Source organism: Pezoporus wallicus, unplaced genomic scaffold (genome assembly GCF_028554395.1).
Source record: "Pezoporus wallicus isolate ANWC-B61680 ecotype Strahan unplaced genomic scaffold, APGP_CSIRO_Pwel_v1 contig_7292, whole genome shotgun sequence".
In the NCBI taxonomy this organism is placed as follows: domain Eukaryota; kingdom Metazoa; phylum Chordata; class Aves; order Psittaciformes; family Psittacidae; genus Pezoporus; species Pezoporus wallicus.
In genome coordinates, this window is record NW_026638060.1 from 131,906 (window position 1) to 152,607 (window position 20,702).

General features: G+C 39.0%; 1 protein-coding gene across 2 annotated transcripts in view; it reads left to right on the plus strand.

Moving 5' to 3' along the window:
* The window catches only part of DGKQ (diacylglycerol kinase theta), an 81,873-nt gene that overhangs the window by 23,523 nt on the left and 37,648 nt on the right, over positions 1 to 20,702 (plus strand). The window contains exons 3-7 of one of the 2 annotated variants that reach the window (XM_057408910.1): positions 9,317 to 9,416; positions 13,118 to 13,203; positions 14,234 to 14,359; positions 15,733 to 15,886; positions 18,558 to 18,641. In XM_057408910.1, the coding sequence (XP_057264893.1) occupies positions 9,317 to 9,416; positions 13,118 to 13,203; positions 14,234 to 14,359; positions 15,733 to 15,886; positions 18,558 to 18,641 (550 nt within the window). The remainder of the gene's footprint in view (positions 1 to 9,316; positions 9,417 to 13,117; positions 13,204 to 14,233; positions 14,360 to 15,732; positions 15,887 to 18,557; positions 18,642 to 20,702) is intronic. The other variant, XM_057408911.1, reaches the window with a different exon arrangement.

Sequence of the window (20,702 nt, forward strand, 5' to 3'; positions counted from 1 at the left end):
GGATTTAAAAAAATATTATCTTCTTAGTTGCATCTATAAGATGCAATTGAGGTATTAAGAAGCTAAATTGAGGAAAAACCAAAGTGGTGTTATTCACTTGGGAAAGTATAACAGTAAAGCAAAAAAAAGGAAGGCAATAAGAAACTTATTAGAGGAGTAGTAAAACACTACGAGTACCTTAAGTAGCCATATGCAAAAGTCAAATGAGACATGGCAGGATCATGTGCATTACAGACATTGCTGACTAAAGGCACATTTATGGGAACACATTGTGTAGACCTGGGAAACCTGTGAAGGGAAGCTGATTCCCTTCTTTGTATCCTAAATAGCTTTATAAGTCCCTTTACGTTGTGGAAACCTATGTAGGGAGTGAGACAGGAGAGTAACTCAAGTTACAGAAAACCGGATACAAATCAGCTACTAATTTTTACTAAATTCCTTTGTCTAGAAAATAATGCGGTTAGGCTTTGTTACACAGTTCCTCTTCCCCACATACTTTTCATCTTGAGAGGTATAACAAAAAGGTATCTGATACAGTCAAATGGTAATAAATATTGTTCTAAGTCTTAGAACCCATGGTGCAGGAGATGGAGATAGTGAGAAATGCTATTACTAAGACCGAGCAATCAGTCATTGCAGTATGGGAAAAGAAATGGTAAGTCGGATGATGCAGATGTCTTTGCAAGGTCCTTTGGGGGGATGTTACAAATGGAAACATTCTTTTAACTCAGAGTGTCACAATTGTAAGCTTTTGTGACTGCTGCTTTTGTGAATTTGCTCTAACTTTAATTCATAGTTCAAAATAGTATTTGTGCATTTGCTTTTGCATGGTAAAAAAAATCTAGCATTTAAACTGATTAGTGTTTCCACTTACATCAGTTGTGGATGTCAGTGTAGTTCATTTGTTCCTTTGCCAATTCTCATTCTTTACCTGCTTGAATGATGAATTTTATCTGTTTATTATTTACACGTAAAATGTAACTGTCATTCCTGCACAGTAGAATTTCTTCTATCAGAATGGTGTTGTGAGTCCTCAAAGCTGTTTGGAGTTCAGTGTTGCTGTATTCAGCTGCAAAGCATCTTCTGCGTTATCTGTGTTGAGCCTGTAATCATTGTTTTGAAACTACAGGATTGTACTGTTCTTTTTGGATTGTCTTGTCCTTGACATGGTTATCCAAGTTGCATTAATCCTTGTCTACTGTGTAAGTGAAGTCTGCCATATGGGAGATGTCCTTTTGTGTGCAGGCTCTGTCGAAGTAAATATTGAACTTGGCATTTGCTTAAAAAACATAACAGAGCAAAAAGCAAATTATAATAGTTCATAGAATGTGTGGAAAGTTTATTTTTTGTAATCTCCCTGTTCTCCTTTCAGATTATTTATTATTTATTTATTAAAAGGTCTGACATAGGAGAGAACACTGGTGGGACTTTTTCCCTGATAGTTCCTTCTAGGATGTCAGTACTTAGTGTATCTCAGAAATGAGTTTTTTTTTGTTTTCAATCTCCTGGATTTTATCTAGAGAAGACTGCAATTGTTAAAGATCATTAGAGTGTGTATTATTTGACACTAAGTCAAACTGTCAGAGAATAATTTTTCAGCAGATGTTTCATGGAAACTTTTATTCCTGAGAGTAGGGTTTCCTTCCTGGGGTCAAGAAAAGGCCTAGAGACTCACAAGCATACCATGACTGCATCCAGCGTCAGATCTTTCTTGACGAGTTCTCTCAAGGCTGCTCTAAGAATGTTTTTGCACTATTGCTGATCATTATCACCTATGTTTAGTATTCCAGACTGGATCCAGGTGACGATGTTTCAAAACAAGACTTGATGGATCAGTCTTCTGAACAAGTGGTGCTTTTATGGTTTGCAGGGCATATGATTTGTTTCACTGCTAAGGTATCAGCAACTTGTTTGAATTCAAACACTCTTTTCCCTAAATTCCCATAGGTACTTGTCTACAAAAACCAAAACAAAAGCCAAAAACCTAAAAAGGGGGTGGAGGAAAAGGCAAAACACTCCACCCCCCAAACAAAATAACAGAGAAAACAAAAATTATTTGATTCCCTGTGAAGTGGAAAGATTTATTTTCCCTTGTTAAGTTGGAATTGAAGCTGTATTAGAAGCGTGTTTTCTATATACCTGTTCTTTGAAAACTAAATGGAAATGAGATTACGTTGTAAGTGGCTTTAATGAAGTTAGGCATTTGCAATGCTTGTTTTTCCCCCTTTTTATGTTGGTGGATTTCTATAATGGTTTCTAAACATTCCCACTTCAAAAAGGGTTGATGGGCTACTCATGACTTCTTCTGTGCTTTTATTGTTGAAGAGGGGTTGTCTAGAGTGGAAAAATGCTCTTTTAGGTCATCAGCTTTGCCTGGAGCTTTCTATGTTAAAAACAAAACTTGGCTTTGTACTTCAGAAAGTGAGGAGCCTGCATTTGTGAGCTGTGATAGTGAATGAGAAGTTTGTGGTGCCTGCTTGGGCAAGCCGGTGTTGCCCTTGCCTGCTGACCTGAGTTTCTCCTTCTGCCTGCTGGGTTCAGCTACGTGCTGGTGGTTGTTTGGGTGGGTTCCTCATGAACTGAATGTAGATGAGAGGAAAAAAGGATACTAGCGGCTGGAGTAAGCCCCTCTGATCCCCTTTGGATAATCTGCTCTTTATCGGACATTTCATGCTTTGCATGCACAACTGCAGCATCTCACTTTTCTGCAGCTGAAGGACTTATGTACTGTGACACAACCTCTCTTTTGTTTACTTTCTTTCCCTGCCCAAGAAGCAATGGGAAGGTCCAGCAAAGTGCAAGACAAAGAGCATCAAGGTTTGGTTATTGGCTTCACTTGCCTTGAAATAATAAATCCAGTCTCATTCAGCTGTCAGAAATGTCTGTTGGATTTTTGTGTGACTGCCTCAGAGAATTAGCTTTTTAAGGAATGTTGTTGCAAATGGCTCATAGATGTTTTCACAGTGGGGAAAGAACTTGGCAAGCAGGGAAGGAGAATTTGATGTTGTTGGACTGGGTGGGAGTTCTGGAGAATTTAGGGAGAAAAAAATCAGAATCCAATTTTGGAAAATCATTCCTTGGTGGCAGTTGCAGGTGTTTGAGGTTTTATGTCAACAAGGGCTAAAAAATGCTGCAGTGAATGCTTGCTGAACTTTTACTGCTTCTCCCCACAGACTGTCACAGAAGACAAGCCAAAATGCAGTGTTAATGAAGAGCTGGTTGGCATATTATGGTTACATCTTATCTTCAAATTACTGTATATTTAGTGTACATCAATCAAAGGATGTTTTATCCTGCTGCTCTTGTTATGTCTTTTTGGTGGTTGAGTTAAATCTGCTTCACAAAATATGTGCTTAAAATTTTTCCATTTTATGTTATATATTATGAGGACAAGTTTGGTCAAGTTCTTCTCTCCCCATTTTATTTGTTCATGATAAATAGGCTTTGCTGGTATAAGTGTTTTTCACAAGATGTCATAACAACAGATGGATCCCAAGCGGAACTTTGTAGCAGGGCCTCTTGTGATAGCAAAAGGGATAGTGGTTTTAAACTGAAAGAAGGGAGACTCAGGTCAGATACAAGAAAGAAGTTTTTTTTTTTATGATGAGGGTAGTGGAATACTTGCACAGGCTTCCCAGAGAGGTGGTAGATACCCCATGCCTGAAAACATTCAGAGTCAGGTCAGACAGGGCTCTGGGCAACCTGACCTACTTGCAGATGTCCCTGCTCATTGCAGAGGGCCTGGACTAGACAGCTTGTAAAGGTTCCTTCCAACCCCAGCTATTGTGTATGGTGCTTGCTGGGTAGCCCTGACCACCTTCACCAAGAGGCCCATCTCTTGACTCCTACCAGTGTTGTTTCAGCAAGGCAGTTGCTTGTATTGTTGCATAATAAAGAAGCCAAATGAGGTGTAAAACCACTTGCTCATAATCCTGGCACTGCACCAAGGTTTCCTCCTTTTCCTCCTCAAAGTGATAATCCCTTTAACCCCAGGGTTAAAGGGAAGGGCTAGTAATCAGTAGTTCATAAACTCAGGAGAGTTTATTAGCAATACTGAAACTTGATGCAAACTGCCTAGTAGACTGCAGACTCCCAGATGAGCTGAAACAGTGACTCTTCAGGTTCAGAAGTGGTATGGGATGTCACTGTGTTTGTTGCTTTAAATTTTGAATCTTTATCTTGTTAAATGGAGATGGACATTGATTTCCTCTGTAGCAATAAAAGCAAGGAGTGGCTTTTACATATTGCTTTCTTTTTCCAGTACAAAAAATTCTAATCCAAGCAACTCTTAATTGCAGTGGAAAGCTCTTACATAAGTCTCATTTACTAGGAGAAGTATCAGGTATTCCTGATTTGAAATGGTACTGAATGCGCTGTATAATTCCCATCACTAAGGGTTTTTGAGAGCTTACAGATAAGCCTAATGTCCTATCAGAGAGATCTGTAGGATGGAGAAAAACATTCCTGGATATAGGGAGGTTGCATATGCATGTGTGCATTATTCCCTTGCATTAGCCCCAGTTAAAATTTTGATAACTAAGTATTTGATTTCCTCATCTCTTCTGTCCAATATTATGTTGAGACACCATTTAACTTCCTATTCTTGTCTATTTTCAGAATTTCCATATGGAGTATATACTTAAAGCTGCTTTTTAACAACAAGTGATATATCAAGTGCTCAGAGGAAGAATGTCAATTTGGACACAACTGATGAGTAATTGACAGGCCTTGTCTCTAAATGGAAAAAGTAGAAATAGAGTTTCTACTGGAGTGCATGCAGTGTATTTAAGTTGCAGAAATCTGTTGCAACTACAGCAGAGAGGTTTCAAGCAAATGAAAGGGCTCTTTGTGATTACTGAGTAATAATAAGTAAGTAACTGAAAATATGTCAATACTGGGAAAAGTTGTATCACAAAGTTGTTAGCTTCTCTCGAAGGGTGCGGTCTAGACCCTTGATTAACCTGCACAGAATAATCATGGGGTGTATTCAGATCTCATCACTGTATCTACCTCTCTAGAGCAAAGGTTTTTTTTGTGTCACAGTGGACCTTAGGAACATTAGATAAGGAAGTACTTTGCACTGGAAACATCAGAATCCATAGAAGATTTTCTTATTTCATAAACACCATTTAAATTTGTATCAGCATTTTTTTTGTGTGTGTGTGTTATGTTGAGAGCAGTCTTTGTGAAAGATGCCGTGCATTTCATGAAGATGGTTGCTTCCAAGCTGGTTGTGCCTGCCCTTAAAATGCCGCAGTATTTTTGAATGTAAAACTAGTGACCTCAAGTTAAATTCCATTTACTCAACCTTTGGGTTCTATTGTGAGAGTGTTTGTATCCTTATTTCTATGTGCCCTTTCCTGCTTGCAAGCTGATGAGCTCCACAGTTCTGCAGCCCCGCTTCCTCAGTCTGTCCAGTGTTTTCCAAAGTCCTGCCAAGTGCAAGTTTCTGATATTATGGAGAAGGAGATACATGAGCAAAATATTTAGACACAGGCCTAGGAAAAGATTTTAGTACATTGGTCTTTTTTTAAGACTGCCCAAGGCAGCAGCTCATAGACTCACAGAATGGTTTGGGTTGGAGGGCACCTTGAAAGATCATCTAGTTCCAACCCTGTGCCATGGGCAGAGATAACCTCGAAGCTGTCACTCTGTCATTTGGGATATCTGTATTTCTTTCTTTCCGCTTTGAAACTGGAAATCATAGAATCATATAATAGTTGGGGTTGGAAAGGACCTTAAGATCACATAGTTCCAATGCCCCTGCCATGGGCAGGGACACCTCGCACTAAACCATGCCACCCAAGGCTCTGTCCAGCCTGGCCTTGAACACTACAAGGGATGGAGCATTCACAACTTCCCTGGACAGCCCATTCCAGTCCCTCACCGTCCTTACAGTAAGGAACTTCTTCCTTATATCCAGTCTAAACTGCCCCTTTAAGTTTTAACCTGTTACCCCTTCTCCTATCACTACAGTCCCTAATGAAGAGTCCCTCCCCAGCACCCTTATAGGTCCCCTTCAGATACTGAGTCTTTGGCTCAGGATTCAGGCTAAAGATCTGCCTGAGTTGGTAGAAAAGCAGGAGGAGCTGCATGAAGTATAGACCTTCTATAGCTGTGTTTTTCCCTGCTGAGGTATACGGAGTGTTGCCGACCAGTAATACTTGTCCTGACCTGACTCCATCCACAAACCAGAAAGTTTGGGTGGTAGCTTAGCTGCTTTGTACGTACATGGTGCTTCCACTTCAGTGGAAGAGCACTTAAATATGATCTGCTGTTGGCCCCATGTTTGATACCCTGTGGCATTTCAGGGTGAGGAGCAATTTTGAAAGCCACTACCAGAAGAAAACATTTACGTTGTTTCTTTCCCCAAGTGTGGATGTTAAAAGCAGTTCATTGCTGGTTTTTCAGTATGGTTTAGAACTGCTATGCCCTTGCAGGTTGCACTGAAGGGATTAGATTCTAAATTTTAGGTTTCGGTAGGATCGAATGTCATTGCAGGCTGATACGGACTTTTACAGAAATGTGTTACATTCTGTAATGCTCTGGGTTTCTTGAGGGGTGGCAGGAAATAAAATAGAAACTAGAAGTATCTTGTTTATGAGTGCAGAGTCATTCTGGAGCTTATGCTGGGGTGTTACCACTGTATTTTCTGTCGATGTGCTTCTGATGAATACTGTAAGGGCACTTTGATGTTATTTAATGGTATTACTAGCAGAAATTTTCTTTTTCTTCAGACATCAATTTTAGTGGTTAGCATAAAGTAATTTAAGTAGTTGTACTGGAAAAGTAGTTTTAAACTCTCATCAGTTGTTAACTTTGTAGGCCACCTTATGTGTCTTTGCTGTACTTGCACAGATGGATCTGAACTAGAGAATAATATGTAACATTTCATGTTCTGACACGCTGCTTCTCTGGCTTTCCTGGTCTGAGTTTTGATTTTTTTTTTTTTCCAATGTATTGGGTACTAAGAACCCTTCTTTTGTTGTTCAGCAGCAAAAGAAATGTAGGTAGCTGCTGGGAGAAACATGGTACAATTGATGAGTTTGTGACATTGTATTCGCTCTTTACCTTTTTTCCTCTTCATCTTATTCCCATTCCATTTCCCACCAAGCTGTGCAGTGATTTTGCACCTGTGCCTTCTAAGACAGGTTAGAAAGACCACTCATAATAAGCAAAGTTTCCTTGGCTTGTTTCTGAAAAGAAGATGTTGAAGGAAGAGATTTTTTTCTGGTTTACCCCTTTTTTTCTTCCCACTCAACATTTCAACCAAGCAGTTGTTCCCTTTTCTTTTTGGCAGTGACTTGAGACTTCAGAGGATTGCCACCAGGGTCTGAATGACTGCAGAATTTAGACTTTGTCTCCTTCTCTTGTGTCTTCTAGATAAGTACAGTCAGACCATGAGTAAGTCATGCCAGTCCTTTCTCAGTCTTTCACAGAACAAATACAATTTGTCATGAAACTCTACTTTGATCCTTTGATCTAGAGTGTCCTTTTTCTTCAGCAGAGTCCTTCTGTGACAATAACAAAAAGTCTGCATTTTCCTGTCAGGTGTAAGATGCAATAGCCAGGCTCATGGCCAGGGAAAGAAGAGTTCTCTGTGTTTCAAACACAGGTTGTTGAGTGGGTTGGGTACTCATGCTGAGTGTCCAGAGCAGGCTATTCACCACTCTAGAGCTAAAGAAGGTTGCCTCTGTGTCTGATGTCAAGAGGGGATGACTGGCTGCACTGTGGTAGGAGTAAGGCAGGCAGATGACTCGAAGATGATGCTTGAAACCTGAATGCAGGCTGAGATGTGCAGAAAAGCTTTCCTGAAAAAGGTACTGCTAGGGCTTTTTAGTACTCATCACAATTGCTGTGTCTGGCTGGGGCTGTGTTCATGTAGCCATTTTCATTGTCTCTTTCCTCACTGAAACTCATTGCGTGGGGTGAATTTTAGGCAAGTGGCCTTCTCCCTCCAGCTGGGAATTGCACTTCTCTCTTATTTTTGGAGTGGCTGGAGTGAGAAACCTGCTGTGGCACTTCACCTCCAGAATAGCTGAGCCAGGTAACTTGTATGTTACTGTACAGGGAAGTTTGTTTTTTCCTTTCCTCTGAAGAAGTAGCATGAAAGTGCAAGAAAAGTGATCAGGGATCATGAGCCTTGAACTTAATCTGAGATAATTCGATTAAGTTCCCCAGGCTCTCCAGTACATTTTCTCCCCCTGCCCCCCCCCCCCCCCCCCCATTCTTTTTATAAACTTGTATTATATAAGTACTCCAGTTAAAAAAAATTAAATAATGCAAGCCAGCCAAGAACTTTGTGTCAGTCAGTCAGAGTTGGTAGGCTGCAGAGATGGAAATTTCAGATTGGGTTGTTAGGAGGAGGAGATGGACTCGAAAGTTTTGGGGTAAATACTGAACTCATACATAAAGTAAAAGTTCTGAGATTTTGGAGGCAGGATGTTCTGGTAGGCAGGTTGGCAGCCGAGCATGGTTGGGAGCCTGGGTCTGGACAGGCAGTTTCCTAGTCAGTCAGAGACCAAGGGTTCTTCCAGACAGCATGGTCTGCTGGGAAGTGAGCTGGTGACTCTGCTTGATTGGTCAGCTGCTCTGAGTGATGTTCTTCATGTCTGGTAACCCAGATTTTTCTTGATTAAACTTTCAGCAATGTTCCTTTCATGTCCCTTTCTCCTTGTGTTACATCTAGCAAACTTAATCTTGCTTACTTTATGGTGCCTTCTTGAAGTACAGGTTGTTTAGTATGAGGCACAGGGGAGACCATTGCCTTTGTCCTGATCAGCAAGTTGGATGCTGTGAAAGGCATAGTACTGAGCAACAGTACCGACTGTGGCAGCACTGAGCTTTTAAGAATTGTCTTGAGTATGTCTTTGAGGTATTTTGTGTACACATGCAACTCTTCAGTCATCCTCGATTCAATTAAGAATACCTAGGAGAGGAACTGTGATTCCAAGTTAAGTCACAGAGCACTGAACCCAAAGGAAACCTTTGGATTCATGGCACTGTGAATCATCAAGAAGCTGACCAGCACTTAAAAATATATACATTACATATTAAACCCCAAGAATTTTAGACAGACTTTCAAAGATTATTATTTAAAATAAAATATTAAGTATTTCAAATATATTTTTAAGTGTTTTTTTGGTTGATTTTTTTTTTTTTAAAGGATGATATGCCTATATATTCGTTCTGAAGTTTAGTTAGTTTACATTGTATATATCCTGTCCTGTCTTGCAAGATAAAACAGTTTCTGAGAATTGTAACTGGCACTATGAACGTTGTGGCTGATGATAACTTACGCATTCTTCATTGGCAGGTTCCAGTTGCACACTGTTTTGGGTCTCCAGGACATTACAAAAGAAAGTTTTGCACTGTGTGCAGGAAGTCGCTAGAATCACCTGCCCTTCGATGCGAAGGTAATGTCGAAAACCTTACCTGTTTAGCCATCTATGTGTTAGACAGTAATGCACACTTTGCTTACATTGCCTACCTTGAAAGTACATGTATACACACACACACAAATGCACTCACTGTATTTGAGTGATTTTGGGGTTGTTTATCATCCACTCATTGTTCATGGAAATGTGTATGTCAAATCAAGGAATAATAAATCAGTAGCATTCAGTAAACTACAGTCTTTGTCAAACCTTGCTCTTTCGTCTTTCCTCCAATTTACTTTGTGGTGTTGATGGTGTGCAATGAATCCATGCCCCAGATGTGCAATGAATGAGAGGGTATTATGGCAAAAGAAAGACTTCTGTTGAAGTAATTTATTTCTGTTTCCAGTGGAAACTTTTGGTACAGGCAGTCATCAGGTATTCATGTTTCTAAAACCTCCCCCTTTCTACAAAAGACTGGGGTATAACTTTTCAGTGTTACTGGCCTCAGATATCTGTTGATTGTAATACGGATGAGGTGCATTCAATTGAAAGGTATTTGAAAATATTATTTATCAAAATAGCACTGCTCTGAGTTCTGACATGGATTCTGTGAAAAAAACAATAATTAAAGAAATCACCCAAACACCATAATTTTTATTTGAAATATCTGTTGGCATCAGTACGTGACTGATTTTGACGTGGGGCAACTCCTTAATTTTCCCTTGTTTGCTCTGTCTTGAATATCTAGTATTTGTTGTTCAGCTGATATTGTGAGGCTGAATAGAATTTAGTATTTTAAAGAAATACTACCTGTAAACTGTTCAAAAAAAAAAAAAGGATACTTTACTGAGAGAAGAACCAATTCTGCAGGGATGCTTTCAAAATTGCTGTTGTGCTAAATATAATGTCTTATTTGATTGCCCATGTGTATGAGTAGTAGAAACATTTCTCTTTGATTGGGGCATTTAGACTTTTAATGGTGCAGTGGTTTTGTTTCTGCTTTGTCTGATGAGTTGCATAATGAACCTAAACTATGTTCTGACTAGTGAGAATCTGTCACTTAATATAGTTACTGTGTGAGTTGGGTGGTATGGTGGGATGGTCAAAGAGCTACAGATGCCACAGAGTCTTTTCAGGTGATCTGTCTTAATAAGCCTCAGAACTTGTACGGCATGTGAAAAAAAAGAGAGATTTGAAAAGAAAATTTTTGCTAGCTGTGTCCTCTTAAACTCTTGAAAATAGCGTTAGTTAAGTGATCTATTTTAGTTAAAGCTTTCTAAATTTTGCTTTCATGTACTTACTCTCTTAATTCTTCTGTATTAGTGGTGTATCCATTACAAGGGAATATTTATCGTTTCAGGCACTTCCACTTAACTGTTCTTAAACAAGAAGCACGTGAAATTGTGGTTATATTTAGTTACTACAAATGCCCAGACATTTTATTTCTTTTCTGGTTCGATGAAGGTTATGAATTATATTCCTCATATGGACTAAAAAGTTTTCTTGTTGTGTGTAGTGTGACTTGTTTGGTATCCCGTTTTCTGAATACTAGTAAGTCTACAACTTGTTCCTCTGATATTTTTCCCATATGTGGCTAAAAAAGGACAGTTAAGGTTTGTACAGTGCACAAGATTCTTCCTTTACTCTTCAAAAATAATTACAGAATTTGTTTTAAGCTGTAGAGCTTTAAAATCCAGACGGAGATGTTGAACTTTCTTTTTTTCTTACTTCTAATGACTCATCTTAATAGTACAAGTCTACTGTTGGTTATGACGCTGTCTTCTGATATTGAAATTTGAAGAACTTTTCCATGAAACTTTGCCATAATTAAGGTAGAAAAGAGGGTTAAGATGAAATTACCTTTTCTAAATAAATGATTGACATCATTAGATGTACTTTCAAAATAATTTAAATAACTTGGTTTGTACTCTTCACATCTTACAATAGAAAAATTTCCTGGAAGCAAATTGAAAATTTTCAGACAAATACTAAATGCTGTGGGTGCATGGTGAGGCATCTGTACTACCCCCTGGTGAGATAAGTACATACGCTTCATCAGCAAAAAATTACAATGTGTGGACTCCATATGCTGCTGCCAGTTACTAATTGCTTTAGAGAGAGGTTTTTGCTGAAAAAACCCTTCTGTGTTCTTACAAAATACAGCAAAAGGCAGTGTGTGCCTGTATTAGTAGAAGTAACGATAAAAACTCCAATGCTTTTGTCGATTGCTTGAAGCCATAATTCCGTCTACAGAAACTTTTACCATTAGTGAGGATATGACTCAAAGCATCTACCTTGCCTCATAGCTGAATTGGCAAACCTGTAAAATATGTCTGTGAATATGGAGAAATGCGAGCTGATGAGGAACTGTGTCACACCTCATAGAGAAGTTCTTCAGCTCAGTGAGGATGCGCAGTATGGGGAGCTGTATGTGAAAGCTTGTAGTTGACTTAGTAAGCCCTGTTAAAACAGGCTTTGCTTTGGTGTGATCATGGTCTTCTTCAGGGTTAGAATAAGACAGTGTTAGTGCCGATGGCCTTTCCTAGAGCCCAGAGGGTGATTTCAAAATAAGGTCTTTTTCTCTGTGTAATCTAAGACTGTTTTAAACATGCTTTCAGATAATGTGTGTAGTTGCCACCTCCCAATTTTCAGTTTACAGTCTTCAAATTTTTGTGATGTGCTTGAAACAATAACCTATTTGAGCAGAGCAGAAAAAAATATTTGAAGAATTTGATGTTGCATCTTATTTTAATGTACTCAACAAAAAATCGGATGCCTTCCCAGAGTACTTGTATACACAAGCAGCTGGAGGAGGATCTTTTTCATCTATTCATGTCTGTGTGGTCCATAGAGAATTTTCCTAACTAACTCTTGCAGTAATGAAGCTAGGTATTGACATATTTTAGTTGGGGTTTTTTTGGTGCTTGTTGGATTTCATTTGTTTGGTTTAGGGTGTTTTTTTTGTTGTTTATCTGGGGACTGTGAGTGAGGCAGGAGTCCTGGCTGTGAGCAGGAGGGGTGTGCTACCTCCATGCTGCTGTTTTGGCAGGGATGTCCCCTGCTTTGCTGGGGCTGGGGACTCAAACTCATCTCTTGTTTCCTTGTGCTTCTGAAAGCGCCAGGGATATAAAGAATGGGCTAGGCAGCGGAGAAGTGTCTGCTGTTTTGAACCCACTCATGAAGTGCCTGCTTGCTCTGCAGCAGGGTTTGGAAAAGGGTTTGTAAGAGGAATGGAGTATTGTTTCAGGAAGATATTACTTTACATTCAAGACTTGATGGTATTTGGATGTAGAAGGAGAGCTCTCTGTTAATAATTCTAGCATTCAGGTTGTTTTGGTTTTCATAAAATCAAAGTAGACTTCAGGCACAGTTATATTTGAGTAGGCAGCGATCCCTGTGAAACTGTGAGACGAAGCTGTAATAAGCCAAACTGTTGTTACATATCTAACATGCTGTATTGGAGGAAATATGGCAAGTGCTTGTGCGCAAAATTAGTTCAGCCTTTCCTTATACCTGCTGCATCAGTTTAGCACAAAGGAAATGGAGCAACACACAGGACGGTGCTGATAAATGTCCTTTATTGCCCGTCTTTGCTGAATGGAAAAGAGCATTAAGGAAAGAAGGATGGTGCAAAAAGGCAGTGGAGGAGTCTTGGAGGGAGAGAGGGAGGGAAGGAAGAGCTGCAAAAACCCGTAGGTTTCCAGCTTAAAGAAGTTTTCTTGTTTTCATGCTTTTAGTTTGTGAGCTGCATGTGCACACAGACTGTATCCTGTTTGCTTGCAGTGACTGCCGGCAGTGTCACCAGGATGGGCACCAGGACCATGTAAGTGTGGATGCCTCTGAAGCAGAAAGTGGTCACACGTTCTTGGACACTTTCTTGGTGTGAAAACATGGACTAGAGGAGGGGGAGGAGCCTCGGCATTTCCTTTCACATGCTGCCCATTATCAAAGCACATTTGTGCTTATTGTCAGGAAGCTGTGGCTTCAGAATGTATCACAGATAGCAAAATGAAATTAAGTTCAGGCGCATTCATGATGCTTATTTGAAGCCATGCTGAAAAGTCTGTGTGATATATAAAATACCTAATTTAAAATAATAATAAAAAAAATCAGCATCTTATTTAAAAATCTGCATTGCAGAAGCTGTTGTGAAGCTTTATTTTTCCATATGTTGAGCTGTTTGCTGCATTGCATCCTTGGCAAACATGATGTTCCTTAGGCTTCCTGCAGTCTGTCTGAGGCAAGACTGCCTAGCTTCTCACTGTAAAATATATGCATAATACTGACCTTTCAGGATCTTTTTTTTTTTTTAAGAATGTTGTTTTTGGTGGACTGTGAAGAAAAGCACTATGTAATAAATTTTTTGATGGTTGGATAAGCTACTTTTGGTGAAATTTAAGATTGTTTGGGTACTTATTTAGACTGAGAAGATACTTAATGTCATAGTCTATGTTGCTGTTTCCTCAGAGCTGTTTGAATGGCTGATTTTAAAGTTAAGTTGAAGATGCTTCTGTGTGTGTCTTTTGAGCAGGGCCTGTTGTGATAGGATGAGGGGTGATGGTTCTAAGCTAAAAGGGGTGAGATACCGGCTGGATGTGAGAAAGAAACCTTTCATGATAAGAGTGGTAAAACACTGTCAGTGGTTCCCCAGAGAGGTGGTGGATGCGCCATCCCTGGAGACATTCAAGGCCAGGCTGGATGTGGTTCTGGGTAACTTTACCTAGTGTACAATGTCCCTGCTCATTGCAGGCGGGCTGAATTAGATGAGCTTTGAAGGTCCCTTCCAACCCAAACTGTTCTATGAGTATGATTCTGTGTTTCGTGTAACGCTAAACTGTGATGTGTTCCCCCAGGATACCTATCACCACCACTGGAGGGAGGGAAACCTTTCTTCAAGTGCACGTTGTGAAGTTTGCAAGAAAACCTGTGGCTCCTCTGAGGTCCTCTCTGGCATGAGATGTGAATGGTGTGGCATCCTGGTATGTTGTGGTGTTGCATATATTTGTGGGAACTACATATATATATGTATGCCCATGTGTATTTAAATGCTTTATATAAATATACCTCATTTGTACACTTTATAGATACATTTTATATACACTTTATAAATAAACCTTATTTATACACTTACATTTGTGAGATAGATGTGAAAACATATTTTTAAAATCCCCTCATTAGTGATTAAAATAAGCAATTCTCAAAATCACAGATAAATTTTATATAAATCCAATGGAACTAAAATTTATGAGGGACAAATTATTACAGATTTCTGCTTATAAACCTGCAGAAAACCTTACTTTTCCTGTGTGAAATCAGAATTTCTTTCAAATCACACAAATTCTGCAATGTCAGAGACTTACCATTCTGATATGATTATTTCTCTTTTAGCGTAGAATAGTTCTTAACCTGTGTGGCTGTGGTTTGTTTAAGTTGTCAGTGTTCTGTGTTTCTCCTTGCACATGTTCCTGTGCAAGATGATGGTACCCTTCAGTAATCCTCATGAAAGTCAGAGCTTTTCATGTGCTGATACACAGTCTGCAGTGTGTGTGACAGCTGGTACATCCACTTAATGTATTGTTTATTGAAGTATGATGAAAGTGCAAAGTTACACCAGTTGGAGTGGGAACTGAAAAGTATATATAGTAAGTCATTAATTTGTCACTTAGAGGAAGATGAGGTACTTTATATAATAATAATTTAAAATGAGACCCTGAGGTTATTCAGTATTTCAGGTATGATTTGAACATTTTATTTTAAAATTTAGTTTTGTATTTTTTAACCTGATCCACAATTTCTGAGGCAGGAGTAGCTATCCTTAAGAGTAGTCTAGTAAATCTAACATGGTATGTGTATTCACTAATGCAGAAGATCTCACATAAGTATAAAGGCGGAAACTAGCCATTCATATTTTGGAATAAAACTGCAGTGTTATCTCTGAATCTGCAAGTGTGAGAGGATATTGTTATTTTCAAGCTATTCAGTATAACCTTCTTTCCTTTCACACCTCCTCCTCAGTAAATATCCATATAGAATGGAAAATCCAGGCTTTGAGACCAAAACTTTAATCTTCTCCACATAGCTGTACAAAACCAGCTGTGTTTTTAATAGAGGAGGTTTGCAGTATTTGGTGTTTCCTCGTGTGTTAAAACTTCCAATTGTTGGTTATATAAAAACTGAATGGAACAAATGAAAATCAAGGGTGAAAAATGGGTCACTCAGTTTGTGAAAGTGATTTACAAAAGGTCTGTATGTGTCCTAGCCTGGGTTTTGCAATTCCAGTGCACGTTTAGTTATAAACTGATTTGCTTTCTTTGTGTCTCACTACATTCTTAACTGATGCTTGTGTTTACAGGCTCATGCTGCTTGCTATGTAATTGTCGCACCAGAATGTACTTTCGGAAGATTAAGGAATATGATTCTGCCTCCAAGCTGTGTGCAGTTATTTTCTCGCAACTTCAGCAAACTGCATTGTTTTCGAGTTACAGAAAATTTGCAGACAGAACCAGGTAAATCTTTCAAAGTTGCAGGTAATTGACAGGTATGTTTAACGTAGTGTTGTAATTCACTGAAGCATGTGGTTGCTAATTTTCAGTGGCTTTTGTGGCAATACTGTCACTTTATGATATTTCTAGGACAGGGTACAGATTTTTAAATGCAGAGTGTGTACAGAATGCTGAAACTTCTGCTTATGGTGCGGGGCAATTTGAAAACTGTTCTTTAAACAGTAAGTATGGTGTAAGTGAAAACCTAATATCCAAGCATTTGTATTAGCGTTATCATTGCTTACAAACACTTGCTGATATGCATGTTTGTTTTTATTTGGTGTATCATGTGTACAGATGCTTTTATTTGCCTCTTTGATTAAGCATCTGCCCTTTTAAGATTTCTATGCTGAAAGGAAGTCGTGTGTTTAGCAGGGTGACATTCTGCTGCCATCTAGAGTGTATGTTTGTTTAGCAGCTCTTCAGGAATGAGAATTTTTTTTTAAGCCACTGAAGTATTTTCTAATCCATATTTTGATTATTAAGTTCTTGTAAAGCCTTTCTTTTGGTGCTTGAATAGAACAGGAAAGCAAATAAAAGTTAGGCAAGACATAGGTCGTGGAAGTATTTGCAGCTGCACTTTTCTCAGCCTGACAGGTTGCTCTTGAGCTTCCTTCTTGGAACATACAGGTTTGGTTTTGATGGTCCTGGCAGGAGCCATGCGTTCTCATGTGCAAAAGCTACAGCAGGAGTCCTGCTATTGCATAAACTGCTTGATCCTCAGTCTGTATAATCTAGATACACTGAAGTGACCTGTGAAATTGTAAAGGGAGAGAGGAGGCATTTACAGCGAGTTGTTTTTCTTTTTAATGAATTTGCTTGTTGGTGGGGGAAGGTAAAGTACAGCATGTACTTGAAAGTCTGGGAATTCGTAATGCTTCCAACATAAGAAATACCAGAAATAAACAGTCTGGATGAACTTAGTTTTGCTGTGTCGTGCAGGCATGGCCCTTCAGCAGTTCTCACACTGCAGCAGGGACATCTCCTGTTGCCACAGCTGGTGAAGGACATTGCTCTTAAGATTGTTGAAAGAAGTCTTGGCTGTCACCTGGATGAGTTAGCTGCTGCAGGGACAGCTCTTCCTAAGCTGATGATTGGGAAGTGGCAGATGACTTGTCATAGACAGAGAATGAACATATCATCATTGACCTATTGGAGAGCGTTTGTCCGGATTAGGTTTTGCCACTAAGTAAATGCTAACCTTCACCACCATCATTCGGTAAACACCTCTGTGATGAGAGTGGCTTTTCAAAACCAGTGTAGATTTCTCTACTATCCCAACTGAGGGAGAAAGAGTAATAAAAGAAAGACGTCAGCTTCTTCCCATCTGAACTTGGAAAAGGTTAGCAGCAATCAGAAAATCTTTTAATTTCTTATTGTTGTATTTACATATTCTTTTTTTAATTTTCTTTGGTCTGAAGTGAAATTCCAGAAGGCATTCAGCTTCATTTCAGTGTCTTTAAAGACGGTATTATCTAAATTTCCCTCCAACCTGTTTGTCGACTGTAACAAGGAAAAGTATTGCAACCTGACTTTTGTATTTTAAAACCCCCAACTCAAACATTATTGTTAGTATTTCCTGTGGTCAGTTGAAGCATTACCCAAACATTCAGTAAGTTACCTAGTCTCCAGTTTAGGGCTCTTGCTAAGTTCCCTTCTTGACATGCTGTGATTTCTGCTGTTTGGAAGGTTTTGCTGCATCAGTATTCTGACTTCTCTAGTACCTCTTTTGCTCTGAAGATCTGTCTTTACTTATTTTATTTTATTTTTTCTCTTGTTTTCTGCTTTGATTCCCTGCTTTCTCCCTTGATTGCAAGGCATAGTTTTTATAAAACTGTTGCCAGGCTTCCATCTTCTGAGAGCTTTGTTTGCATCCTAGTCAGGAGTGACAAGGAGTTCTGATGGGTGAGAGTATTTGATCATCACGCTAGGTTGGCTTATGTTACAAGCTGCTGCTGCCCTTGGAGAATTAAAATTTACCCTGTTTGGATTTGTACCAGTATTACTGTGTGAACCTGAGTGTCAGGAATGAGAATGCAGTCAGGATGTTGTCTTCACAGAAGCAAAATGTAAATGTTAGTAGCTTTTATTTTAATCTTTTCTAGGTATTTTATGTGTTATTATCTGACATGTTAGCTCCTAGTTTTTAGTGAGAGTAATGAACTGCTGTCAAAGTCCTCTTCTGGAATGCAGTAATTTCTTTCTAATGCTGACACCCAAGTTTTTCAATTATTGAAATTATATATATTTATTTAAACCCCATAATTCTGATGAGAAAGCTGTTACTGAAATTCTTGGACTGATCTGTTTTTTAAAACCTAATGGAAACCATATATGCATCGGTCATAGGCAAACATCACAGCTTGAGAAAGGGATGTAATGCAGTAATTGCAATGTTAAAACTAATAGTAGAAGGACTTCAGGTGTGCCTTCACTGTAATTAAATGCCAGTGTAGGTTTGTTTTTTTAATGCTGTTTTTCTAGTATGAATTCTTACCAGAAAATAGGCAGAAGAAAAAAAGGTGCTTTTCTGACTGGATTCTTTTGTTTGCTGGAAACCATCCTTAAATGGCAGACACTTCTGTCCTGTTCAGATGAACAAGAATCCTTTCTCAAAATCTTTCTGTTTTCACAGATGAAGATGATGATGTTGATGGGTCAACACAGGGATCAACAAAAGATGTCCAGATTTCAACAGATTCAAGTAAGCAGAATTTCAGTAAGTGCTAGATAGTCACCTACTCCAGTCTTTATTCATATAATCTTCACTTGCTTTGCCTTGTGAGAAAATATTAAGTGGTTATTTTTCTAATGCTGAGTATCAGTTTGAAGTGCAAAGTTTTCGTCCAGTGCATTTATTCAGGTCTTACAAATATCACTATTTTCTACTGGTAGATTGCGTAAGTGACAATCTGTTCATAACCCTGACAAATAGATCATTTCTCTCAACTTGGTAATCAAAGAAAGAAAGAATAGTGTTAATAATCCATAAATAACCAATCAATTTAAAGAGCAGGGAAGCTTGTCTTTTCAAGGCCTTTTGCTTTTAAGATAGCTGGATGCCAATCTTACTGAAGACACCTGGTGATACTGCGATGGTTGCTTCTTTAGCAGTTAAATTCTTATGCATGTGGAATTTTCTGGGGTTGGTATTAGCCAAACTGTTACTTTTCAGAAGATGAAGCCAACCACAATTTAAGGGCATTCAACTCCCTACATCCATATTAGGAACTAGAAAAACATGCAACAGCTGTCAGTCTGGTTTCTGGAACTATGTACACATGGGTCACAGTGACCTGCAATCCTGCTTCAGTTTGCATGTGACCAGCTTCCTTTATCTCCCCTTATCCCTCTATTATCCCATATTTGATCCTTTAAAATCACCATCCCTTCTTCTACCTTTGGTTCCACCCCTAACAAGTCTTGTATAATCCTAGAATGCTCTTCCCATGCATCTCAAAGTCGCACAACCCAAGTGACTACCTGAACTGGTGAGGTGACCCACAGAGCTTCTCCTGTGGACTCAGTGGTACCACCCCCAGCCCATGGGGCTGATGCCCTTGCCTGAGGCCAGGTCATGGCTTCTCTGGTAATTTCTCTGAAAAAAATTTTTGGGTTTACTTGCCAGTTGTTGTGCTGTGACTCTCTGCATGTCATAACCTATCAAACTAAACGTGTCAGAGTCAATGTTTAGCGTGCTGGACCCCTTCCACCTGTCTCTGATTAATATTATGTAATATGAATCAAGAGTGAGGTGCTCATTGTCATCTGTGTGTTGACTCAGTTCATGTGCCACATCTTTTGGGATGTTAATGTTCTCTCCCTCAGGAGTGTTTGAATTACATTCCAGAATATTGTAGCTTCCCTTAGTTTAAGCTCTCAGCATTTTACAGATGCCTATTTTTAAAAGCAGTGGAAGCAAGTCAGGAAAAAAGAATAATACTGACTTGTAAAGACATGCTTTTCTGTAGGAAAAAAGCCAATCGGAAAGGGTGCAAAATCTGTAGATAGTAACTAGGAGAAAAGTAGAATTAAGGGTCTGCATTCCTTTTTATTTCTTCTCTATTGTAGTAGAATTGTTGAGTGAAATGTAAAGTTAGAAGGTTTAAATCTTAGTTCTGGGAGCTGAAGTGTGTTAAGTTAACCATGAAACTTAGCCTACCAAGATACTGAAGCCAAAGGCATAAAATGACCATAAAAACAGCCCTACACTTTGAGATAATAGATTGAACAGATGTACAGAGCAAATTTGGAAAAGGACTGTAAATCTTTGTGCCTGAGAACATGAGCCAGCTTTTAAGGACTTGTCTACACTGTGAACAATTAGAGGGGAACTGAATGTTACAGAGATAGTAGGATAAACGTCGTGTGGATGATCTCATTAGTGTAGTTGGTTGTATTGCAGGGGAAGGAGTTGAGCCCCAATGTCCATTTTCGTACTGAAATATGTCTTGGTTAATCCAGCAATATGTAACTGATAAAACTGTTCTATATTGACAGATCTCAGCTGCAGGTGAAGGTAAAGAAAGGAATTAAAAGTGCTCCTTAGTGGTGCCCCTCAGGGGTATGCATTTTCTGTCCATTTTGTGGTGTTCAACTAGGTTTCAACCAGCACAAATTATTCTTGTTTTCCTGGAGACAGAATTTATTGGTTTCAGCTAAGATGCAATCACAATGTAACCTGTCAATATTTAGAAGTCAAAAGCAAACTTTTGGAAAACATTTTCATTATTTCACGGCAATATGGAGACTTAGTGGAGGCGGGAAGGAAAAAAAAGAT